Source organism: Zonotrichia albicollis, chromosome 7, assembly GCF_047830755.1.
Source record: "Zonotrichia albicollis isolate bZonAlb1 chromosome 7, bZonAlb1.hap1, whole genome shotgun sequence".
In the NCBI taxonomy this organism is placed as follows: Eukaryota; Metazoa; Chordata; class Aves; order Passeriformes; family Passerellidae; genus Zonotrichia; species Zonotrichia albicollis.
In genome coordinates this window covers 27,876,706-27,903,662 of record NC_133825.1, presented here as the reverse complement: position 1 = coordinate 27,903,662, position 26,957 = coordinate 27,876,706, and the positions used below count along the sequence as shown (strand labels likewise).

General features: G+C 37.9%; 1 protein-coding gene across 1 annotated transcript in view; it reads right to left on the bottom strand.

Moving 5' to 3' along the window:
• Nucleotides 1-8,387: 8,387 nt before the first annotated feature.
• POLR3A (RNA polymerase III subunit A) overlaps nt 8,388-26,957 on the bottom strand; it is a 33,122-nt gene continuing 14,552 nt past the window's right edge. Inside the window, exons 18-31 of the mRNA XM_074544747.1 lie at nt 25,948-26,066; nt 24,535-24,672; nt 22,876-23,046; nt 21,965-22,078; nt 18,352-18,438; nt 18,184-18,266; nt 16,639-16,809; nt 15,969-16,062; nt 15,748-15,840; nt 15,129-15,293; nt 14,296-14,460; nt 13,827-13,958; nt 12,444-12,576; nt 8,388-10,425 (exon numbers count right to left, since the gene is read on the bottom strand). Of these exons, the coding sequence (XP_074400848.1) occupies nt 10,277-10,425; nt 12,444-12,576; nt 13,827-13,958; nt 14,296-14,460; nt 15,129-15,293; nt 15,748-15,840; nt 15,969-16,062; nt 16,639-16,809; nt 18,184-18,266; nt 18,352-18,438; nt 21,965-22,078; nt 22,876-23,046; nt 24,535-24,672; nt 25,948-26,066 (1,814 nt within the window). The 3' untranslated portion in view covers nt 8,388-10,276. The remainder of the gene's footprint in view (nt 10,426-12,443; nt 12,577-13,826; nt 13,959-14,295; nt 14,461-15,128; nt 15,294-15,747; nt 15,841-15,968; nt 16,063-16,638; nt 16,810-18,183; nt 18,267-18,351; nt 18,439-21,964; nt 22,079-22,875; nt 23,047-24,534; nt 24,673-25,947; nt 26,067-26,957) is intronic.

Below are 26,957 nucleotides of genomic sequence, written 5' to 3'. Positions count from 1 at the left end.
GCCATTAAAAAAACCCCAAACCATAATGTGAGCAGTCTGAGCAGTGCCCAGGGAAAATATTTCACCTGGCAATATCGTATCCAGGAACGGGCTATGCCCATGAATTCTGAGCTGCTCAGAGCTCCTGCTGCAGCTGCAGACTGAGGGAGCTGCTGTTGGACACTCACAGAAGCACAAGGATCATTTATCTTCCTAAAAATGTGTAACTGTGAACTTCAGGAAATGGTTTAGCTCTTTCTTCACTGAACATCCGTGACATACCACATGAGGGAAAGCAGACCAGAGGATTATGTTGCCACTTTTTCCCCTTTTTTTTTGGTGTTTTTTTTTTTTTTTTTTTTTTTTTGTAGCCATAAAACCTACTAGTCACTTCATCTTGTACTGCACTAGGCAGTTTTCAGATAGAAATTATTATGGTCTTTTCCCACTCTGGGCAAATGAAAATGAAGATGAGACAGTTATTTGAGTCAGCTTCAACAAGCTTCAACAGAAAGCAAACTCTGTTTGCTGAAGGTTTTAGATTCCCCCCTGGGCTGCTCAAAAAGCAAATAAACTTGTTTTACTTAATCAACTTGTTAAAAGAGAAAGAAAAGTCCTTCCTCAAGGGCAGAATAGCTGGCAGGAAGGGTATTTGTTTGTTTGGGGTGAGGAGGGGGAGAAGAAAATGGTAGGTAAATCGTCTTCTCCTGGAGCTGTGAACACACGCAATCACTTCTGTTCCTCAGACCACTGCTTCCAAAAAGAGGCAGCAAAAGAAAACCAGAAACCCTGTGGTGGCAGTCCTGCAGGGGTGAAAGGATTTCAGCTTTTATAGGGAAGACACTCTGCAAGCAAATCCCCAGTACCCATCTGCTTAGAACAGACCAGGGGCATGATTTAATTTTCTTTGGGAGACTGGGCTGGCTTGTGATGTGGTTAACTTCTATAAGCAAGCAGATGTTAAACAGCTCCTTTGAAAGCTGTTGCTCGCAGCTTGTTATTGGTTCAGTTTCTAGGTCACTTTTCAAGTCAAGGCAAAAGATTATTTATACCAATCATTTGCTTTTACTTCTTTTAGCACTAAGAGGGAGATAAAAGCAAATGGGTGCCCTAAACATCCATGGGCAACTTCTATAAACAAGCCAGGCAAAAACTGGGAGCTTGTAGGAAGAAAACCCAAACTGCAGTTGAAAAAGATAGTCAAATATAATAGTAAAGATTCCAGAGAATGCCTCAGTGCATTTTCACCATCTTCATTGGTTTTGTCAGCAATGAGTATTTTCAAATGCAATTTCAATCTAAAGGCTCTTGAAGAAGCAAAAGCATTTCCTTATGTTCCATCTCTTAGCTCTAAGAATGACATTTGTACTTTTCACAGCAATAGGTGCCCTGCTCACTGACGTACAAGGGTTTAAGAGTTGAATCCATGTCAAATACAAGGTAAGTTTTCCAGGGACTCCAGGGACAGTGCTTTGATCATGGCATAACTGAACTCAAACAAAATGGCTCCAGAAAAGTCAATATTCCTCCAAAATTCCAGGGTAGTCCAAGCATCTCTAGTCCAAGCCCAAAGAGCTCCCTGAGGCAATGGAGACAGGTGTGCATGCCAGTGTGATTCTCTCTCTAGATGCTGTGCAACACCTGTCTGTCCACACATGCCCGAAGAGCCCATCCCACAGCTCATCTATTTTGTAATGCTTAAGCCAAGGGGATAACAGAGGTGGCAGCCCATTTCTTAAAAAACCCCAGAACCCAGCACATCCACATTTGGGAACAGACCAATACTCACATGGGGTTGAACTGCAAAAGCTCCTCACGTGTGGAAAAAGAGAAACAGGATTGTAGGGAGCTGGAGAGGATTTATTATTATTGCTTCATAATAAATGCTCTAGCATCCTGAATTCACTTGGTTTATGATACAGGAGAAGCATTTCTAGTGTACTTTAATGGATTTTTCAGAGTTTTACAAATGCTTGTGAAAGCCAGACAAAGGTAGATGGTCAGAACATTGAAAAATTTGCATCAAATCGTGTATCATACTCATGCTAAGACTTGAACAGCTACTTGACAGTGACACATGGATTTCTGTTTACAGAAATACCACATAAATTCGATATGCTTCTGATTGGAGAAGAAATTTTTACTTTTAATATTGCAGGATATTCCTTGGGCAGGAGAAGGAAAAGATTTTTGTAGGAGGAAAACAAAACATTGGGATGACAGTGAGAATAAAGTCAAAGAGAAACCCTTGTACAACTTGCTGTAGTCAATTTGCTCAGACAAAACAGACCATGGACCAAGATGAAACCTAAGACTGAAGGGTGGTTAAAATGACAAAAATACTGGACTTAACTGAAATCAGTTCTGCAAACAGTAACAAATGTGAAATGAAGTAACTCCTAAATTACACTCTCATTTGAAAGGCAAAAGTACTCCAGTCTCTGCTTCAGCCTACGTGCCTTGGAGGGATGGGAAAGCCATCAGAGAGTTCCAGAATGAAATAATGTCTTAGCTTGGCACAGTGGCAGCTGCATTACCAGCTTCCACTAGGTTTGATCGTCCAGCCTAAAACAAACTACAGATCTTCAACCTGTCTTGTATTTTTCCCACACATAACACAAATGTAAAAATTAAGCATTCAGCAAGTCAAATTAGTTTTTTAAAAAGAAAAATAGCACAAAAATAATTTAGAACTTAAAATTTTATATATACAAAAATTTGTCAAAATTGAACAATGAAAACAACTCCCCAAACAAACAGCAAATGCACACCTCCATACAAAATGGAAAAGAGCATATTCAGCACAGCCCAGAATAAGGAGAAACATTTGAGACAAAGGCCTGAGTGGCATAGAAGCCTTAAAAAGAATTTAGGTTAAAATTATTCTTTTTGAATCAAGTCTGCAGCAATTTAGAGAAGTGTTGTTCAACTGTTTGAAACTTATAAAGATGGATTAACTGGTGGGAGTTTGATGGATAGAAATATTTAATATAATGCATATATCAAAGCTCATCCAGTTTTGCTGAGTTCTCTAATTGGTTTCCAGGGGACTTGGATTAAGCCCCAGTTTGGTAATAAAAAGACTATGCAAAAGAATAACCAAAATAAGAAGTCTCCAGATCTGCTAGGGATATTTCATAAAGTACAAATACACTTCATCAGCAAGGCAAGCCAAATATCATCCTTTTTACCAGGGGCTATTTGTACTCCTAGAATTTTTTTCCCCCTCAACTCGCCTTCAGAGCTGCCACCCTCCCCTTCCAAGATCATTAATGGCAGCCTAGAGCTTCACTGCTTTGCCCTCTCCTTTTCCAGCTCAAGCCAGTGTCTGCCTTGCAGCTGACTGCAACAGCACCAACTATTAACCTTTTTGACTTTCTTTGGAAGATGAAAGAATGAAAAGAACTACACACAGCAGATGCTAATCACATTCTTTAATCCCCACATCCTGTCAAGTAAGTACTCCTTATAACATGTATGTTTTCACAACCATAGCCCTTCACTCACCTTGATGATTCTCTCATCTCCTCTCACAACCATAATGCTCAGGCAAGACTATTCTAATTTAACAGTCTTTCACAGACTGAATCTAAAGTACAGAGTCTAAAGATTTCCCCAGGTCTTCCTAAGTCTGTAGCAGCAAGAGTTCACTGATTCTGCATTTGCCAGCGACTTCCCAAGCTGCTGTGCTGCTCATCCTTCCCCACATTTATTTTCAACAGAACACATACAAACACATGCAAGGCAGAAGATATTTGTGCCAGCTAAGTAGGAAGGCTGAAGAAGAAAGCAGAAACAGGCTAAAGACAAAAGTAAATGGAGATCTAAAGGCCTGAATACAGTTTTTAGTGCTTATAAAGAGCCACATGAAGCAGGGATGCCTTTCATTTCAAAGTACAAATATATTACCTTATATAATAAGGTAATTTTTTTTTTTTCAAAAGTTATTTGACCATAGCTGTAATTTTGATGGCAGTAGATTTCATGTCCAGATGTGCTGAGGAGATGTGTTCTTCCTTGAGTGGTTTAATTATCCTCCAGGCAAGTGTTCACAGTAACCTTGCATGGCTGAGCTGAATGCAGCCAGTGGCTCAGTATGGTTGACATAGCACTGCTGCAGGGAGGCAGTGTCACCAGCAGTGACAGTCACTACGGGTCCAGAAGGGAGGAATCTGTGGGAGAAACAAGGACAAGGAGACAGAAATAAATGCAAAGGGAACTAGAAAATGCACAGCAGTAGCATTAGTCAGAAGAACTATGTATCTTCTGAAAAATAAAAGTTTAAAGAAAGTCTCTGATGTAACTGGAAAATATTTGCATCAGTGGAAAATCTGGAAGAACGGCATATGGGAAAGGGAGCAAATTACTGTGTGGGCTTGTCAAGGTACCTACAGATACAGCAGATATTTTAGCATCACTGAACTGGAAAAGTGCAGGGATGAGGGCAGAGTAAGGGGTGAGGTGTGTCCTTCCTACCCATGAAAGAGATGCCCTACCCACTGTGCCCTACAGAAATGAGTCACACACTGTCCCTGCCTCAAGCCTGCACCATGGCATGGCCAGAGCCATCCTCATCACTCCAAATACCATCAGCAGTTTCCCATGGGGGTGCTGTCAGTCAACCTGAGCCAAAGAATCCCCTCCCTGTGACACATCAGGATGAATCACACCACACTAATTAATTCCCAGAAACCAATGAACCTGGAACCATAAATCCAGAAAAGTAACTTCAAAGTCTCACAACTAATTCTGGCATTTTCTGGGAATCGTGACGTTTACCAGCACAATTTCATTATTGCTTTTGCATTTCTTGGCAGTTAATTTTCTTTATTTTGCTTCTAAAAATCTATATAATTTAACATATAAAAGAGATGCCCACTGAGAAAACTGTCATATGTATCAAAAGATTAAGCAACTGACCTACGCTTTCACAAAAAGGAGAAAAATATGCCTGTGGTGAATAATCCAGGTACCTGCTGCTCTTGCAACAGCTTCATTTCAAGCCAACACTATCTCCACCAGGCAAAACACCTCTGTCATGGAGAAGAACTTGGTATCAAATCTGGAGGGGTACCCCAGCTTTCTGTGGATCCTAAAAGCCTCAGTGAGAAAGTGCAGAGGAATGGGTAAAAAAGGACGTGTGGGTGCCTATCTGGTTCTAAAACCAACATTAAAATTAAGACAGCTTGCAATGGGTGTCTGCCACCACAGGGCTATGATCAACAGCAACACAGAATACATAGAAAAGCTTTGCTTCACAGATTTCCTTGAATTACCTGTCTGCTCTTCATATATGTTGTCACCTCTCTTCTAGGAAGAGACACACAAAAGGAACTGATGTAATTCGTAATTGAAAGTAATTGATGTAATTTCTGTCTCTTGTCCCAGTAGCACAACTTACATCTTATTAAAAACACCTCAGCTAAGGATTTTCTAGGAATATTTCTGATCTAACTGCAGGTATTAACACATTTTAAAAGATTCCTATTTGCCTGCTAATTATAGTTACAATTTTCCACATGAGCTGTACCAGAACCCATCAGAACAGCAGTTTTTACACTTAACAGCAGCAATCACTGTAGTTCAGCAGCTGTAATTATGCACAGTTGGTTGAAAGAGCTTTATAACTAAACAGATACAATACCTGAAGGATTTAATTCAGGGTTACTGCTCATTATTAACAGTCATCTACAAAATTAGTGATGATTTAACTACCATTTGTCACAGCCACTAAGAGCAATCCCCAGGACAAATGACAAAATCATAGTTCTCAGGAATGAATACATACCTACTCTTTTCCCAGCTATTTCCAATACTTCACTAGGACTCCATAAAGAGATTATGAGTATCTGTGTGTCACTTTATCCAGCTGCCATCTCTGTTTCTTCCCCAAGCAGACCTGAATTCCTACTCCATTTCCACACACACTTGCTAATTTATGCAACTCCTGTCTTTTCAGTTTTCTTCCCTCTATCCTCAGCACATGCAGAAACCACCATTTTTTGTACAACATCAGTCCTATCTACTGTCTTAGGTTCTGAAAGGAGCATGCAATTATTCCTAATCCTGAAGGCTTGGACTCCAGGACAGACCCCTTGGATGAAGAGACACCTTTTACCATCTGATGCACACAGAAGTAAAGGTGGTGGTTAAAGCAATGCAGTATCAGAGCAGCTCAAGGCCCATAGAACTCCTAAGCACAGCCAGCCAATGCTGGGTTCTCACAAATCCAACAGGAACTAGCAAACTACAGGCACCCTTGTGGCTTTCAGATATTCATGTGGAAGTCATCTTCCAGAAATCTTGCTGGTGGCAGCTGTCTATACACAAAGATCACCCGTTTAATGTTATTTCCAGTCCTAACCATTGGTCTCTTGCATCCATAGCATCACCTTCAAATGTTTTTAATGCAGCCTTGCCTTGGAGTTGTGCAGCAGCTGAAGGATAGGAGACACTCCCGAGGCAGCTGCCAGAACTTCACACTTGAGAGCAGATCTGGGAGCTGCATTTCATCTCTCTGCTGGAGAGGCTGAATGCCGACTGGAACAAGCTCAGCTGCATGGAAAATGCTGCTGCAAAAGACATGTCCCCACTCACTGCAGATTGCTATGCTGTCACTTTACAGGAGTAGCTCATGACACACTTTTGGGAATGATTACAGCCTTTACTGAAGTACTGCTTTTTGGGTGTTTGTTTTTTAAGCCAGATAGACAAGTGATATGAAAGTGAAAATTCTACTAATTAATGAAAAAGCATATGTGGACTCTACTCTCTCCCTCTTATAAAAATACAGTCCCTTCATCTCCTTCCTTAGGTACATCACCTTAAGAGATAAATGTAACTGTGATAGGGAAGGTTATGTCCTGATATTGCAAAAACCCCATTTTCAATAGAAAAACTAAACTACCCAATACCTCTTTCCTCAAAAGAAAACGCTGCTCTCTAGTGGAAGATGATAGTATGACCTAATTCCATTAGAAGGAATGTTACACAATTCTCATTTTAACACTCACAAGAAATTTGGATTCATTTTCACAAACACTGAAACACAAAAGTAGCAGGGCTTGTTTGCTTTCTATGACTCTTTTGGATTGGCCTGTGAGATTTTGGTACTTATTCTTCAAGATAAACTTGCTATGCATTTATATCAGAGCCATAATCACATCTAAATAACCTGCCAATTATTGGTGCCTTAAAATATTAACATATCTTTTAATTCGGTCCCTTTCAGTTTTTCTGTTCTTAAACAATCTAATAATAAGCCAATTGCTTTTGTTTTTCTGAACATATTGAATTACCAACAGACTTGAATTCAAAGCTTAGCCAACCACTTTGAAGGTAGGTTGCCAGCACAGAATAATTTAGGCAAATATGCAAAAACTATGAAAACCTGTATCCTGTTTGCTATGGGCTTCTAAAGACATTGATGTCTACAGGCACAGTGATACAAAACTGAGGCATTCCTACTGCAGTGATTCCTTCAACTTCTACTGAAACAGTGACAAATGCTCAGACAACAAGGACTCTTTGTCATGAAACAACCAATTTTTTTCTACTTGTAGTTAATTTATAAAACAGAGCATTCATCTACTTTCCTTTGCTTTTTTTCTTTAAGCATAGATAAGCAGAAAAGGGTATAGCTCTCTATACTGAATTTCTTCAAGTTATGGACCAAGGCAGCACAGTTCTGGATTTACTTCCAACTTTCCATAGTCATAACAGAAAACCTATTTAGCACACACAGCTGTTTTCTTCTCTCTCTGCAGATAAGAGATGTGTTTGAAGTAGTTTCCTGATAAACACACCAACAAAGTGCTTCATTTATTAAAAAGGCTAAATTTGTTTTAAAACAGATGGAAGAAATGAAAGCAGGATACAGATATTCAAAATCAAAATTATGTCTTCAAAATTTACACTTAACTAATTTTAATTAGCACATTAATTGGAAAAGAAGAAAATGTAAAAATAGTATTTATTTTTAAAAAAATTAAACCCAAACTAAGGCTAAAAACTTTATTCAAAACGCAAATTTTAATACTCCAAAGTTCCATTTCTTGACTGTTACAACTGATGCTTAAAAAAGCTGCTTATGAGTAAAATCCAACAGCTAATTTGTTTACTGACTGTACAGAGAGCTCAAACAATAATTACTAATTCAGAGTGCTCTTGTAAACAATCTATTTTTGGTTGAAACACGCATGAGGCTCAGAGCATGCTCTGAGGACAAGACATAGGCTTTATGCAAGATAGGTTTTATATTACTTATTCATTTATGTTATAAACACCTGAGATTTAAGCTTAATAATTCTCTACTGTCTAACTAACCACACAAAGAAATGGAGGTTAGCTCATTCATAAATAAATTATGCAAATAGAATATACCCATAAATAAACACAAGGGATACACATTCTTTACCTCTGCCTCTTTTTATTGTCATATTTAAGACAATGATAAAAGATGTAATTTTAGTCTTAATTTTTCAATATACAAGAGAGTAAACCCAGCATTTAAGTAGCTCATTTTCCTATATTTACAAAAAAACAAACCAAAAATCCCCCCAAACCAACCAAACCCAAAAATCAAAACCAACCAAATAAAAAGCCAACCAATTAAAAAATAGAAAAAGGAAAGATGTGGTTATTTGTTCCAGTACAAACTCCACCCACTTAGACCTTGAAAAGAATCTTTATTCACAAAAATGTCAAGCACTATCAGTAGAATTTCCCCTGATAAAACCAAGTACTTAATCCCAGGAAAGGTTTATGGGCTTTCTCCTTATGAAGCCTTTACCCATGTTAAATTTACATCTTGACAAAGAAATAGACAAATGAGTAAGTGGCAATCTCACTGAGATCACAAAGAAAACTTGAATTTATTCTGAAATTTCTATTGCTAAAACAGAGATAGCAAAAGATATGTAACTTTTAGAGCAGATAGCAAATGCACCGCATTCTCCATTTTCACCCTGCCAAAATCTAGGCAAATGTAGATCTTTGCATCACATCGAAAACAGAAAATATTTTGAGAATAGCTGTGTTGAACTTCATATGAGATCTTGTCTGCATGGAGGATGAATTAAAAAACACACAGTGGCACCTGAAGACTCAGACCAATAGATTAACAGTCTCTGAATGTAGCCTTACACTTTTGGTGGACATAAAGACAAACTGCAGCAAAACTTGTTCATTTTCAAATGCTAGAATACTCAGCAGCCTGCTTTTTCTTCATGAGGGGACAACTTCAACTTTTTCCTTTACTTATTTCTCTTCAACATTGACCCATGTCATCAGCACACTGAGTATCCAAACACTGCTGAGACAACACTACTGTACTTTCCCTCCATAGCACCACAATAAATTTAAATATACTACACTGATATGATTTGAGCTCTATCTTCATTCTGATAACTGCTTCAGTGGACTACAGCTAAAAATACTTCCAAATTATTTCATGGCAATGCATAAAAACAGCATCCATTCAGTTTCTACTCTATATAATAAAATCAAAGTAGGTTGCTCAATGATCCTGCTCAATTAGGAAACCTTCCCAAAACTAGGACTGCTGTAAGTTACTGATTCCAGCAGTTAAAACAGTTGCTGCCATATGAAAAACTATCTATAACTTGGAATATTCTTACAACAGTCTTCTCAGAATTTAATAGCATCCATAAAGTACAGCTTCTTGTAGATATGGTCCCAAAACAGAATCCTGAAGAGGAAAATAATTTACTGGATAATAACCTGGGATAAAGAAAAACTCATTGAAGCTATGAAAAGCAAAGAGAAGGATTTCAAACACTCTGAACTGTGCTCCTGAACTCACGATGAATTAATCACAGACTGAGTTCCAGCCTTCTGAAGTTTCTGTTCTTAAAAGCTGTAGACTGACCTCTGCAGCTCCTGCTGAAAGAACACTTCCAAAAGCATTCTGGGCAAGCTCACAGAACTCTCTTGCAAATCTCATTTGTTTGTTAATAAAATCTGAATATACATTAAATAAATATTGAGTTAATAACAGCTTGTACCCACTGTGGGTAACCGCAAAAGCTAACACTGTCACATGAAAAAGAAAATGTTATCAGGTGAAAACCACTTTAAATTTGTTTCCACTCTCTGGGGCACTCTCTCTTTCAGGGTCAGTACTAACCACAGGTGGTGAACGTTTGGGCAATTCTTTTGATATAACTTCACTTACCAATTCCCTATGAGACACACAGAACCAATAACACACTTTGCTTAATTTAAATATTGTTTGCTGACTATTTCTTGGTTTGCTATCTTGTTTTCTGTCCAAGTGCTATGTAACAATGGGAATATGAAATTCATTATGATCAAATATCAGAGGCCTCCTGGGAGGGGTTGATTCTTTGTCTGCTTTGTGTAACAGCTTAAAGAGACCTGTCCCAATATTCATTGGAATTCCCATGATGATGCACTCAGAAACACCTAGGAAAAAACAAAACAAACACAGTGAACATTTGAACAGTAAGGATTTACAAAACTACTTTTATTTGTCCATTCTGTGTTGTGTTACCTACAAAACAGAATGGGCAAGTGCTTGAACTTCACAAGTGAGGACCAAGGCCTCTTCACTAGACAAAGTTAAATGTCATGGTCATCAGACCAGTATGTTACTTAACAGTGTTAAATTCTACAGGACAAACTCAACTTAACCTAAACATCTTCCCCAGTAATGAAAGCCCTTCAGAAGGTTTATTTTTAGAGAAGACATAGCAGAAGATGCAAGGCAAGCTTACTTCATGTTCATTCTCTGACTCAGTGCTAAGGCTTCAGTCAAACCTGGCAGGGTTCCCTTGAAACCTCCCCAAGCTCCCAGTGAGAAAGGCACAGAACTACTTGAGCTGTAACACTCCTGGCATTTTCACCACTCAGAAAGTGCTTGTTTTGAAGTGAAAGATTGAGTCTGTCCCAATGATTTTTGATGGTTATAACATTTCCAGTGCAATGTGCTGACACCTTTATATTCCAGATCTACCAACGTGCATGACTTTTCCAAAGAACGAACGTTCCACACTCAAAGCAAGCTCTCAGATACCAGTGTCTCTCTCTCAGCATGCTGTAATGATCTAAATGACATTTTTGCACATTCTCAGAAGTATAACTCAATTGTCCTTCACATAAATGTTTAAGAAGGTAACAATAAATAGCTGTACACTTGAATGCAGAAAGGATGCAATAAACTGGCTTAAAATTCTGACTTGATTCACAATTTGAATGTACGCAAATGAAGATTCAGAAAATACTGTGCACAGAGCACTGTTTGCAACTGGCTACACTAAGACCATCAAGATATATCTAGTTAACTAGTTAACTTTTGCATAACACATGCATATTTCTTTATTTCATTAGTACCCAGAAACTCCCTATTCGGCTCCAGGAGGGTAGGTATTGCATAAACAGATCTTGAAAAGAGTGAAACCTGCTTTACTTCTTTTCTCCATTTAACCTATTAGACAGACTTTTTAATAATTCAGTCCCAAAATACATGCAGCTTAAAGGAGAAGCATATCTGAAAAGAATGGGGGCAAAGGCATTACAAAACCCCAAAACTATTTCAATTCCAAATATCTGAGCACATGACAAAAATACTAAAGAAAGAGATAAACAGAATGCCAGAACTCATTGACTGGGTTTTCTGTTTGCTGTATATATATGGGCATGCATACACTTGAGCATATGTAGCCATATATTTTCAAAATTTAGCAGATTCTTTCATGAACTCACTAAGATGATTCAGTGGCTGCTAATGTACTTAAATTTAAAACTCAGGAACAGATATATTTAAAAAGAAATTTCTGACAAGTATCTTGCCTGCTGTTAAAGACGTGAATACTGATGAACAAGACTTCTGATGAAAAAAACAAAGACCCACAATATTAATCTATTTAGATTAGAACTAAATGAAGATGTGAAGAACTTGGGCCTTCTGCTTATTTCTAGGTACAAATGCTAAATGACCTAAGTAATCAGGTAAGAGAATAATCTTCAGCTAGGCTGACATGTACCTGTCCCCCTTCTTAGCAGGAATGCAAATGAAACCTAAATACTGAGTGAGGTACTAGATTTATTCAACAGCTCTAGGTGTTGAAGATAAACAAACTTTCACAACTGGAAAACCAGAACTATTGATAGTAAGACAAATTTCTGGGTATTTCACTGAGATCTAGGGTGAGAATAAAACCAAATTACTCAAAGTCTACTTCAAGAAACATCCAACAAATATCCAACTGACTTCAAGATCTCAGTCTGAGATGAGAAGTAGAGGAACACAACAAACTTCCAGGACTTCTAGAATCAATTAGCCACAAGCCTGAACTTAGCCTGAAGTTTTTGACATACCAGCTGAACAGGAAGCTTAACAAAGACAGAACTCCAATGCTTTGCAGAGGTTTTACAGATGCTGGGTAAGGACCAAGAACTGTAACACACTTGGCAACACCTACCACAAACAGAATCCTTCTGTCCAAAGTAGGCAGCATCAAAGAGATGGTCTGCAGTCTTTTCAAAAGAAGCCAGCATCAACACACTTTCCTTCATTTTTGCCAGTCCAAACCTGGTAATGCCCAGAACTTCACCCTTGATTGATGGAAAAACCCAAAGAGTAAGCCTGAGTAAATAAATAAACATGCTATCTACAATACAGTATAGTCATAATACACTGATTCACAGTTGAACATCCTGAAGGTTAATAGTTTAGTAGTAATGAATATTTACATAACACAGAAATCATACCTCATATACAATAAAAGCTGCTATAAATGGGTAATAGCTCTTGAATAGATCTTGAGTATTGAACAAATTGAAAGAAATGTGGCCATGAAAAAAAACTCAACCATTATAAACTGGCTGCTGAGCTACCAACTTCAGTGGGGTCTGAGAGCACTATGCTGAATCTACTGCCTATTATGTACATATAAATCTGACCTCAGCTGCCAGGAGACTACAGAAGATGATAAATCTTCATTTTTTTTCACTCTCCAGAAAAAAAGGTAATCAGCTTTTTAAACTAACTTGACTTGTTTCTTATTTCTTAGAAACATCCTGATTATATCAGATTGCACATTGAAGCCTAAGTCTGAAGTTCAGGCAAAAGAATGCATGGTAGGAGCCCACCAGGTTTAAAACATGGCACTTGATACCCTTTTCTACTGCTGTGCTGCAGCTTCACAGGGTCACAGCCCTGGGGACTGCTGCTGCTCAGTACAGCAAAGCTCTGCAGTTTGGGAACAAATCAGAACTCCATCCATTTCACCCAAATTAAACCCTTGCACTCTGGCAGGCAAATTGCAAAATCTTACTTCACTAACTGTACTCAACTCTAAAAACCATATTGGATGGGAAAGAAAAAAAATCAATCAGTAAAGAGCAGATGATTTTGTACTAACACATTGAGTAAGACTTTTCACGCCAGCTGATTCTACGTGTAATGTCTGTATCCTTTGCCTCTCACATATGGTGCAGCTGTTACAAACCACTCCCCATGGGGCTTTCTGCACAGCGAGCCTTAAAGTGCATGCATGGCTACCCAAACAGTTGTTTTTCACATCATCATGTTTAGGATTCTTATTTTCCATTATGAAATTATTATTCCCTACTCATTATATCAATTAGTTTTCAGTCAAAATAGATCCACCCTGCCCCAAAGAACTAGAGTAATTAAGCATGTTGTGTAAAATACAAATAACAGTATTAGGCCAGTACAACTTGGAATTCCTTAAGCCCAGAATGAATTTCCATCTCCTGAGCTCACCCACCCTTCTCAAACATGATAAAATTAATTTGTCTAAACAGGCCAATGTAAGATGTAGAAAAACCATAGTACCAACCTTGTAAGTCATTAGATCAGACAATAACATGACATGTCTCCTGTCAATGCTCATGCCATGGTTCACCATTGTGTATTGAATCTCATTGATAATGGTTGTCCGAGCAGCTTCAATTCCCAGAGTTTTCTCTACCTGCACAAGAGATTGTTACATGATTGTTCCATGTTACATGAATGAAGAATCAAGTGTTTGGAGCAAGTATATTCCTGGAATAAATACCATCTGACAGCATACTGATATTCCACTTCTATGGCTACTCTTTTAAACATCTCAATTTGAAAAATATTTATAGAAACAGCTTCTTTGTGGTGAACAGTGCTGCCAGTGAATTATTCTCTTGTGTTAATGCATTCTGACTGATTAGTGGAATCAGGCTTCGTTCCATATCAACTTCTGCATCTGAGCACAAACAAGCACTTGTAATAAAGATGCTACAGGGAAAACCCCACAGCACCCATTCAGACATTACCTCATAAGTGTTGTTAGAGGATGTTTTTGTTCCTTTCACTCCATGAGTAGCCATAACAGCTCGTAGATTATCACCTTCAACCAGAAGCTTGTATTTTTCCTTTCCACTTTGTTCATCAACATGAATGACAGCTCGGGAAACCTCTGGTATGCCTTGCACTACAACCTTCACAAAACAAAAAAGCCCTAGTAACTTTGATATATGCAGTAACACAGTAAAAAGGGTAACACTTAGCAGCATTCAAGCCTATTGAGAAGATCTAGTACATGGAGTAAAGGCTCACTCAAAACACATGAGTAAGATTTCTTGCTCTTAAATAGTCTAGTGCAAAACTGACACTGTAGTACAAACCTTACTCACTAGCTACATTTTATATTTTATGTCTGACATTCCCACACTCTGGTTTGTGTGTCTGAATGGTGGCAGACCCATACAAACGAAAGGGCAAATTGCTAACAATAAAGGTTTCCTTATCTCTCTTTTTAAAACCCAGAGAGTCTCCTCACAGTAAGCTGAAAAAATGCCAGATAGTGTCATGTGGTTCAATTTTAGATACAGCTGAAAGCAGATGTAACTATTTCATAAAACTGCTGCACTTGGAATGCTTCAATAAATGTTGTAAGGAAAATATCAAAGCTTCCATTCTATTTACAAATATTAGTAAAGGATGGCTTAGTTTCAACAGCAAGGCAGTACCATCACAATCTAAGAGTTACTAACCCAGCCTATCATCACTGTCAATGCTGACAAGAATTATTTCATCTTGCCACCATGGAACAAATTATTACTACTGATGACCTCCTACAAAAGCATGAGACAGCCTTGGCTTTTACCTTTGGTAGCTCTTCCTTGAGGGACTGCAACACATAATACATGGAACTCTTGCTATTTTCACGAGGGGTCACACACACAACTGCTTCTCCATGCACAGCAACATCCCCAGGCTTCACTCTGAGCTTGGAGACGCAAATCGAGTAGCGCACGGTCTCGGCATTCACCTGCGCCAAAAGGCAGCCAGCAAACATCAGCGCTATCACAGCAGCTATCAACGTGCTCAAATAAATGGAGCCATCTTTCAACAGGTTATAAAAAGGAAAAATGTAGGGGGAAAATCCCCAAATATTCTCTTCTAAATTAGTCTTATAAATTGCATGAAATAGTATCCTAGGCTGAGGATTACCAGCCTGTACATTAACCAATGGACAGAAATGGCATCCCTGTGTTTAGCAAAACACCATACCAGACTAGGTTCTCTCACTTCCAAATAAGGAGGAAATTATCCACTTTGCAAGGAAAAAATACAAGAGACCCTTCCAGATGTAATGTAGCCACACAACATCTATCATTCACTTTCTTTTTTTTAGCTTCCCCTGCTGTGATTACTGACACAGGATTAATACACCCTTAGTAATGTATCCAAGGTATAATCTGTGGAAGAACTGAACAACTCACCTCTAATCTCAGCAGTCTGATGCGCTCTAAAGACAGCTTCAGTAGGATGAAACAGTCATCTGGAAGAAACACTTCCTCAATATATTCAGAAATCTTTAAGAGACAAGGACAAAACAATTAGCATGCATAAATGGCTAAAAGGCTAAAATTGCCATTGGCAGTTGCATTGCAATTGGCTAATGCATACATTTAAAGCATTAGCAATAATACAATTTTCTTACCTCCCCTAACAAAGTTTTCTCAATTCTTCCTTTAACCAGACGGGCAAAATCAGGATCATCATCTTTGTCCAACTGTGCTGTTATAATAGGGGTGCTACAAGAATAAACACACACACTTGAAAACCCAGGTAGGAAATTGCTCAGCTAGAGTAGAGATGGCAACTTGAATTACAGGCTGCCTTATGGAATTTCTCTCTTATCTAGAGTAGTATTTAGTAAAATAAAGAGATTTACAGCTTCCTCAGGTGTATTTAAGAAAAATTACTGTTCAGGTACTTCAGGCTGGTAAAAACAAGCAAACACACAAGTACTAGTGACTGCTTTCATGGCATATGTTATTCTAGTATTATTTAAGCATGGCTTCATGCACACCTAGAAATAGGTATGCCTCAAGTACTGCTAAAGCACCAGAGCAGTTCACAATAGGTAAGAAGTCTAAGGAAATATTATAGTTAACAAAGAATCTTTTTCCTTTATTTGATTTTTCTCTGTGGGCTTAAATATTACAGTTGGGCAGACATCAGATTTTTGTTTAGGTATCTGCATTGAATGGTGTCTAGTATATTGCTCAGGACAGGAAAATGCTATCATGTATTGCAAATTTGCCCAGTAGGTTTCACTTGGGCAAAGGGGAAAAAACAGCCCCAACAGATCAAGACAATATTTGTACCTAATAGCCTTTGAAGCATTAATAATTTCTTTGATTCTTGGCACACCCAAAGTAATGTTCATTGAAGCAACACCAGCAAAATGGAAAGTCTTCAGAGTCATCTGTGTGCCAGGCTCACCAATGCTCTGTGCACAAAGAGCTCCTACTGCAGAACCAGGCTCCATCTGTGCCCTGATTAAAAACAATATAGAAAGGATAGGGAACGGAATAAGTTATAAGATCCTAAGCAAACAACAACAGAAACTATTCAGGTAGATATATGAGAAGTTTGCTAACACAGTTTAGTAAAAAAAAACAAGAGCAGTTAAAAGGCCACCAATACTTTAAGACTGATCTCATACAAAGCAAGAAGATGCCCTGTCATATAAGCACTCCACAGATTCAGTATAACTTCCATCACAGATTACAAAATGCTTGTCTTCTTCCTCCTAAGCATCAAGCACTAGATCCAGCATTCTCCCTTCAGGCAAATACCATATGCTAACATTTACTTATTATAGTAAAAGTGATAATTCACATATAAAAACACTTAAGACAAATGTAAACAAGTACTCCTAATAAGGGAAAGCAAAAAACTGGTAATTGCTTTAAAATAGTTAAGAACTTAATATATACATGAATTTTCTACAAGAATAAAACATTAGGAAACAATTGATGCAGGTAGGCCACAAAGGAGAGATCACCAAATCCAAAAGTCTAAGGAAATGAAATTAATCTCAATGGATAAAGAGATTAGAACATCAACACCAGCATTATCTTGGTACAAGCCAAGAATAACAAACAAAAGGATCAAATGAGTCCATAAGAGATCAAAGAACATTTTAAGAATAAAGAGTGATATAACTCCTCAAACTGTGTAGATCAAGAATAGCTATCAAGATTTATTTGAATTTGAAACTCATCTATTTAGACTAGGTTGTGCATGGACTCATTGAAGGTTTTCAAAAACCTCCTGCAAGAGGGGGAGGAAAGAAACATGTCTGGCAGTGGGTGTAAGAATGTGAAGTGTTTAAACAATATCCTCCCTTACTCTGAATCCTATCACTTTTGGTTTTTACCAGAATCTGCTGTCAAAACACAGTCTGTGGGTATAAGTAATGAGTAGCTAAATGCTAAAACTGCTTGTTGGTATGATTACTATTACTTCAGAAGGAAGGTGCTGCTTAAACACAAGCAGGTAGCTTTGCATGCTCAAGAAACATAAAATGAAACATAAAGCATTTTTTACAATGTAAAAGGACACCAAAGTTGGTTAATCAAAGATCTGATTTTGACTCAAGACAAATGTACAAGTCCCACCTGTTAGATCTCTAGAACTCCTGTGCAAGACACTGCCTCAACAAGCCCACTCATAGACAGTGATGCTTTTTTTTTGGCATCCTACACCTTTGTCTTGCAATGTTTATGTCATTGGAGTCAATTGTTTCTAATTCTTTGTACTGCATTCACAACAGAACCAACATTCATACAGTAAAAACAGCAAAATACACCCAGATGTTACCAACAAACCAGCAGCACTGAGAACACAGCAGGGTAAACACTCACCTCATGTATTTGTCTCTACAAGTCTCTAAAAACTTCTCTAGTTGTGTTGGAGTAATCCTATCCAACTGATATAAAACTCTTGGCTGAAAAGAGAATGGAATAGTTGGAAAAGCAACAACTTATGGAGATGGAAAAGAATGACATCATTACCCCAGTGAAATTATTTACCTCTGTTGTGCCATTGTCATTAATTCCATACTTGTCCCTAGTTTTTTTTATCTTCTCAGAAACACCTTTGATGAATTTTTTAATTTCCTGAAATCATAGTAAAACCACAGTAAGCAAAGATGTGGTATCCATATTGAAGTCTTGAACACTGAGTTATTTACTTTAAGCTCCAAATATTTACAATAAGTTTATAATGCACAGTATGAAGAGAAGATCAAAATTCAGACAAACACATACATTAGAGTTTAGCAATCCAGATCCACTTGGGTGTAGCCACAAATCAGCAGCAGCACATGAAGACTGTGGTCCATGCTGAACAAAAGCATCCTGCCTGAGCACACACTGACAGGTGAAGATAGCTGACTTGGGCTGACCCTTCCTACCCCCCACTTACTGGAAGTGATTTAAAATCTCAAACACCAACTCAAAATTATTATTTTTTGGCACTACTGACACAAACACATTCTCACTCAACCCTCACTATTCAAAAATAGTCAAAATGGAAAGACTGTGGCAAGAGAAGAAGCATATGAAGTATATCTGCTGGACATATATCAGATTTGAGGTGCACTTTCTTTGATAGAAGAAACCTCAAACCTCAGAACTGTTATATACACATGTATATAATATGATTACCTAATATGATTCAAATAACTCCTCCAAGCTGTGGAGAGGTCTTGAAGATAATTGCATTTAACAGGTCATACTACATAGACCTTTCACTCTCTTACCAGGCTTAGCCAAAAGAAGTTCTAATAGTCTTTACTGGAACATAAACTGAAACAATACTGTTAGAATAATATCCAACATGTATTCTATAAAAGATTATTTGGTCATTACACATTGGACATATACATGTACACTAGAAGTCATGAAATATGAGATCCGTGATTAAACTCTTCCACAAACATGGACTTGGTGCAAGTCATGACCATAACACAAGGTTATCAAAACCAAAAAATAAACAAAAAGCAAGAGGAAATCCTTCCCATCTATTTCAACCAAGATTTTAGGAAAGCCTCTATAGAGAAACAAATACTTGGATTTTTTAGAGTCCTTTTAACCCTTTTCTATCCCATCAGTCCTACCTAACAAACAGAGCGATGGTCACACAGCATTGCCTCTTCTGCACTAGGTACTGGACCCCTTGCAACCAGCACAGTCATCTAAGCACTGGCAAATACTTGCAAAAATGAGTAAGTATCTGAGGGACTGCCATTTGTTTTTTCCACAGCTGAGTTCACAGAAACATTATGAAAACACTTCTATTACATTCTAACAGAATTCTCTCTCAAAAATAACATTCTTACTGACATTCAAGCTATTTCCAGAAAGTACATTTTTTTTTGTGAGTACCAGAACCAAGTTCACAAGGAAGAACAGGCAACAGAAGTCCTGCTGGAATGGACACTCCAAAGTTGCTTCCCCACTTGGATGACAGGATGTGTTCTTACATTTTTGCCCCTTTTTTCTGCTGTGCATTATTCACAAATATACTTGAACATTTTAAAGACTTTTAACCCCAGCATATTTGCAAAAAAATTATGTCATTTTTTTCCTAAAGTAAATGTTTAGGCAATAATACGGAATTAGAGAGGCTAATCTTTGCATTACACATGCATAAAAAAAGCCATGTTGCAGGACTTGCAGAAGACTGTTCCTCTTTGACAGTGCCCAAGTTCCAAAGCACTTTAAAAAGTCCAACACAATAAATCAGTTATTACATATAATTCTGAATAAGGTAATCAAATTATATGTTCTTTCCATAGACCAGAGTCAAAAAAGGTAGAAGATCAATCTCTGAAAATTTATTTTTTATTGTCATATTTTTATTCATGGAGAAGACCTAAAAGAGGAAATTACTTATTCTTCTCAGCTTTCAAGTATATGTTGGCAGTTTATCCAAACTATGGATTAATTTTTGCTACAAATGGAATGAAAATGTAGCTCACTCTTTGCTGAGCTCTGTCTCTCTCTGGATTTATTATCTTTAGTGCAACACTGTACTCTGTGAGCACAGCTATGTAACTTCCAGAGTGGACTCAAAAAACCCTGTTTTTTTTTTCACAACTTCTAAATCCATGAAGTTTTAGTCTGGACCAGATTAGCAAAGAGGCACCAAACAGGCTCAGCAAAATGTGGCTCAACACAGGCCTTGCCAGCTCCTCCTTGCTGTCCAGGCCAAAGGGCAGTCCAGGGTTTGCATCAGGTGTCCAGCAGCCAGGTGAGTGGGCTCACACACTCACACACCAGCAGCACTGCTTGCATGGCAATCCGTACAGTGAGGAAGCCACTGGAATGCACAGTGGCACAGAAAATGCCACGAGATTCAGCAAAATCTGCTCCACTTGAGGCACACCCAGTAGGCCAACTCTGCATAGGGCAGCACTGGCTGGCTGTGTGCTGAGCTTTTCGTGTGTCTGCATCACATTCACAGCACTTTTATTCCATCATCTCAAAAAAAGCACAGAAAAATTACTTGTTTTAGACACACAGTGTTCTGGACTGGAGTGGATAAGCCCATTACAGGAACCTCTGGCTAAAATAACAGCACTAAGAAGCATCTCTGTTCTGGAATGAAAAAGTGGAGGAAGGGAAAGGAAAACACCAGAAAAACATGCTCATATTCCTAGAGAGTAAATGAATGACTTCCAGGAAAAAGTGTCAAGTACTGAAAGAAAGCTTCCTCAAAACCCTTGAATTTAGCAATGGGTATTAATTAACATGTCACAGTATTCACGAAAGTTAAATAATTGTGATGAACACCTATGTCATAATTTAGCAAGCAGTAAAGTATATATGCTAATCAATTACTTGAGCACTATACACACATCTCTAGCTAAAAAGCACTAACATTAATGCTCACACAGGGCACACACATGCTACGATTACCTCATTATATTTTTCATAACCTGTCTCAGTTAATGTCTTCAAGGATGAACAACAAAAAAGGAAAGAAGAAAACGTAACTATCTAAAACTTAAAAAATCTTAGGCTAATTATCACTAAGGTGATGTAGCCATATCTGTGCTTCTGAAATTAATAACAATTATTTAAACTTTCATTATATTATTTAACATACGTATACTTAAAAACCAGCTTTATCCACAAACTCTAATATTGAATTATTTGATTTCTTTTCCTTCAGACTTGCAGTTAAGATTTACAGCATATTTCAAATACAGATATAATTTGACTCTATCAATGGAAGTGCAATTCAGGTTTACCTTGTGCTCTGAAACACTGATCTATTAAAAGAAACTCTTCAAATACAGGTCATGAAATGAATTTTTTCTCATCACTGCCAGTAATCAGAAGGTTGATCAAGGTAACAGCTTTATATAGATGTAAGGTTAATTCTACAGGCAGGTTAATTCCACAGCTTTGATCAGTGATTCTCAAGGAAGTCTTGAGAGTGGCTGCTCTCATGAATATTAAAATTGCCCAGTGCTCTTTCAAACAGATTAAATTTTTGAATTCAAAGTATAAGCAGCCACGTGAACCTTCACTCACCCTTAAAAGCCATGTAAGTAGACTCCAGAGAGGCTAAAGTCCTGTCCTTAAATCCTAAAGAAAAGTTAATCACAGTGTGATAAGGAAGTGAGATAATTACCTGCAGAAAACTGTCTTGGCAGCAAAGAAATTCATTCTTCTTCATGATGGACTCAGATGTTAACACCAATTCATTTCTGCTAAGGGCTGGCTCACTTCGGCAAGGATAGACAGCCTTCACAGGAAAAAACATGAGTTATCCACAGACAGCACATGCACAAAACCTCCATTGCAAAGATACAGAACACAGGTAGAACTGAATAACAGCATTCTTTATTTCTGGTTGTGTCTTTTTGTAGTTTGTTTAATTTTTTTTTTTGGTTGGTTTTGGTTTTCTACACTATATATCAGACTACTGTGGAAAACGGACCACATCCACTCCTCCTTATTTCTGCAAATCTGAAGGTATACACCCAGACATTTCTAGTTCTACCCATTTTTTACATCCCTATTCCAGAAATCTAAATAGTTACGTCAACAAAAGGTGTTTTCCTGGGGGAAAGTTGGTCACGACACACCAACCAACCACAAAACCAAAACTGAACAACACAAGTCTTCAAATGTGACAGCATTATTGAACAACCGCCTGCCAGTTCAACTCAAGGAACATCCATATCTTGATTTCATAGAGAATTAATCTGTGCAATGTACCAAACTAGTGCCCACATAAGCCTGTAGTAATTACCTACTGAGCTGGATAACAGACCACAAAACTATGTTCAAGCACAGAAAGAAATTTTACTTGTCATGGCTTACACACGATTTCATCTCTGTACACAAATCGCTGTTCCACTGGAAAAAAAATCCATTACTCTTAGGATACATGTCCTGAAAGACAGACCAGGACCATTCAAAAAAGGCAGTTTGAAAGTAAATATTTCCAGTGAAACAACTTTCCCTATTATTTACTACTTTCTTCTCCATGCTTAACAGTATTTCCACACTTTGAATAAGGATTTCAGCAATCCTTACCCTGATATTGTCTAGAACTCTCTTGAATTCCAGTGGTTCATCCTTCCCTTCCATAGCTGCAGGATCCAAGCCATCCCCTCCATAAATAAACTGTATAATGTCACCAGTAGAACTTCTGACTGTTAAATCATATTGTGAGCAAAGATCTTCAAGGGATTTTACCAGACGTCTCTGAAGAGAAAAAAAAAGTACAAGGAAAGTAAAATGGATCTTTTTAAAAATAGCTGTTGATTTGCAATACAAGAAGCACAGAAACAGACTTGGGAAATAAATCTGACACAGTGATGAGCAGGCATGAAAACCTACTTAATCATGTATTACCGCTCAGGCCTTTCTGTACATTCCACAGAACATTCAAGTCAATAAAATTTCATGCAACAACACAATACTCCACATTTAGAATTACATTGTATAGAAAAGCTAATGACTTAAGGCTAAGCTGCCAAAACCTATTGTAGTTTGAGGGATTTACTTGGGTGGGTTTTCTTGACATGACACTCATATTCTTCCAAGCAGATTTATTTTTCAAGGGATACAATAGTTTTTGTATATGAAAGCAGAGCCACTCAATGATTGTTTTCACTGAGAAAAAATAAAGAGGTCACATGCTAAAGCCATTTTTCTATCTGGGTTATCTGCTTCTCCTACATTAACTCCTTACATTGGGAAATCCCTTAACTATCATATTCCTTGGCATTCCCCAAAAGAAAGCGTGCTATCAAACATTTTAGGTGAAAACATTTCTACTTGAAAGATCAACTTCGTTGTTCCATGAAAGCACATTAGATCACCTAAACTAGACTACGAATTGGTACTTTTGTTCTCACTGGTGAGAAAAAAGGTAGGATAAAATGTCAGGATTTTTTTTTTTTACATTTCAAGTCCAAGTGTACAATTCATTGATATAGGAAGAAAGTTGAAGAGGAAAAGTACTATGCAGATGGCTTATAATATTTTTATATATATATACAAATACTCGCACACATGCCAAGATTATTCCATTAGTTTTGGAGACAAATGGTCTCATTAGTCACCAACCCCAAAAGGTGGTTTTTTTCCTGTCTTTGTACAGTTAATTGTGTATCTCAGAATGCATTCCCAGCCCCAATTTATCTTGGCTTCTCTGCTGTGTTACATTGGGAAGAGGACTATAATTCACATACTACTTAAATGTTGGAACACAAATCTTAAGATTGCACATAAAAGCAAGAAGCTTTGTTGGAAGGACATTTATTTACAGCCAAAGACACTAAAATCTTACAGAACCAGTCTAAGCCTATATGGCCAAGGTCCCTCTTAACTAGACAGCAGTCAGTGAAAGGGAGCTTGAGCTGCATTTCTGTCATCACTCACATCAGGTTCAGGAACACACTTCACAGAAAGTAGTCCTCAACAATTGCACAGAACAAGGACTTTTACCCATATTCAGGAGGAAACAGCTTAATACAAGCATGTTATTGTACCACTAGCTGAGGTCTCATTTACAAACTCCACACCTCCTAGAGAAGACCAAGCCATGTATTTCACAGTATAAATTACTCTGTTTACACTGAACACACACAACATTTGCACTTCTCCCTGATCAGTCACCTCAACAGGCACATGAGAAATATCCACATCTTTGCAGACTAATAAAACCCTCACTCTGCTGACTGTTACCTGCATATACCCAGTTTCAGCTGTTTTTACAGCTGTATCAACCAGACCTTCTCGACCAGCCATTGTGTGGAAAAAGAATTCTGTGGGAGTCAAGCCAGAATAGAAGCTGTTGGCAACAAAGCCTTTTGCTGCAGGGAGCTGCAGGGAAGAGTGAGAAAAACACAGTTAAAATGCAATGTATATTCTGTATGTTACAGAAAGACATGGTACATGCCACTGAAATGCTTTCTGCAAGTTTGCCAATAATCCCCCAACACAGGACAAGGACCTCAGCTCTGCTTAGCTCTCAAGTTCCATACTCATATTTTAGATCTGAATAAAGATTTCAGAAATCCTTGCCTAGTTCTTCCAAACTAGTTTACCAGAGTTGCTCCTTCCTCCTTGTCACATGTCCAGCTATTCCTTCCCAACACCACACCAACACTTCCATTAAGCTTGCAAAAATTGAAACTGCAATCACTTTGCTATAGTAGTGCAAAGACATTTGCTGAAGACTTAGGAAGCTAGGAAAAATGCAACTGGAGACAGGAATATATTGAATTTTTTGGAATGGTTTGCCCTCACCCCTGAGGAAAACTCCTGCCAACGAAATTTACACAGGCATCCCTTCAAGTCAAAAATCACTTTTTGTTATTTGACAACAGGTAATGCTTTCTAAATCAGAGAAAAAGCTGGAGCTACATTTTATTTTCCCATCTAAACCATTAAGTATTGTTTCCTTTTCTACTTATTCAGTATGTTACAGAATTCAGAAGTTGCAATTTGGACATTTAGTCACATATGTGTCATAGCTACCGTCTGACACTTAGCTAGCACACAAACTAGACTATGGGTTCATACCCAGAACCTTCACTAGTGTTCATCAGATTTCAAACAGCACTTGAAAGAAATTCATCTCACTGGATTATATTAACAAGTGCACGAGAGTCACTTGCTTCATGTAGGACCAAAACATGAAACACAGAGTAACCCATGGTACCTATCCTCATGGAAAAAGAAAAAACAGAATGACTGGACTGGCAAGCTCTCACCTGTTTATAAAACACACATTCAGCAGTTTTCCTGGAAAGTATTCGTGCAGTCAAATGTAACACCAGTGAGAAACTTTAAAGTAATTATTTTTAGGACTCTCAAGAAAACCAAAATTGTGTAATCACTTCACTTGAACTTTACTAAATTAGAAAGGTCAAAGCAAGGCTTAGTTGAAAGCAATAAAGCTAACTAGACATCCTACAGCAATTCAGAGCACTGCTGTTAACTCCCAAATCACACAAAACATTTTACATTCATCATATATGAGCCTTTTCCTTCAGCATATCATGACAACACATTTCATCATGCATTCTCCTCAAAATGGCTTAAGCAAACTTGTTCCATGTTCCTTCACAGTCTGTTGTAAACCCCCAGAATTACCTTAGAATGCTTCTCAAAGTGAGGCAATGATCTATTCTCAAACCCATCAGGAACACGGGACCCACTGATAGCCTGCTGCCCTACACAAGCAATCATCTGAGATATATTAATGAAGGAGCCTGAAAAGACAAGGAAAAGAAAGCTCATCAGGGAAGCAGTAAATTCATCATTTGTGAGTGAAGGCTATCTTCACTTCCATGAAGGTGAATTATTTAGCCTTACAGCTGCTCAGCAAAACAGAACTGCAAGAGTTAGAGAAGCTTTTCTGTTACTCATCCTGTTAATTTCAGCATTTATGCAAAGTCTATGACACAGGCAACAATTTTTCACTTTTTTTTCCTTTGAGTCAGACATTCATGCCTTTATTTGGCTTCTGCCTTTATATTATCCTGGGTTGTAGCACAGATGGTGTTGTACACAGCCCATGATCCTAACCTACACATTCTGCTTCACAATTTTGTCAAACATACTTAAACAGTATTTTTCATAAAGGGTTCAGTCTACCAGGACTCCTAGAACAAATAAAGTCCCAGAGAATTAAGTCACTAACTCAGAAGTTTTAATTGCTGAATATGTTTGCAAACAATGCCCCCCCATCATCCCCACAAAAATGATACACTTAACATACTTTTTGTCTTAGATTTTAGTATTTCTTTAGAATACAACATGCCTCTGTGAGGCTTTCCACAAAAAGCCTCACAGTGACATGTTGTTAGAAATAAAATAAAAAAATTATTAGACAGCCAAAAAAAGCAAAAGTGACTTCTTCAAATTCTTAAAGGAAACAAATGAAAACTCCCTCAAGAATTCAAGACCTTATAGCATCTTCTAGTACCTAAAGAGGGGCTACAAGAAAGACAGAGAGGGACCTGACACAAGGGCATGTAGTGATAGAACAGGAGGAATGACTTCAAACTGTCAAAGGGCAGGTTTAGATTGGACATCAGGAATAAACTCTTTATAACAAGGTTGCTGAGAGAAGCTGTAGACGCCCTATCTTGGTCTGATAG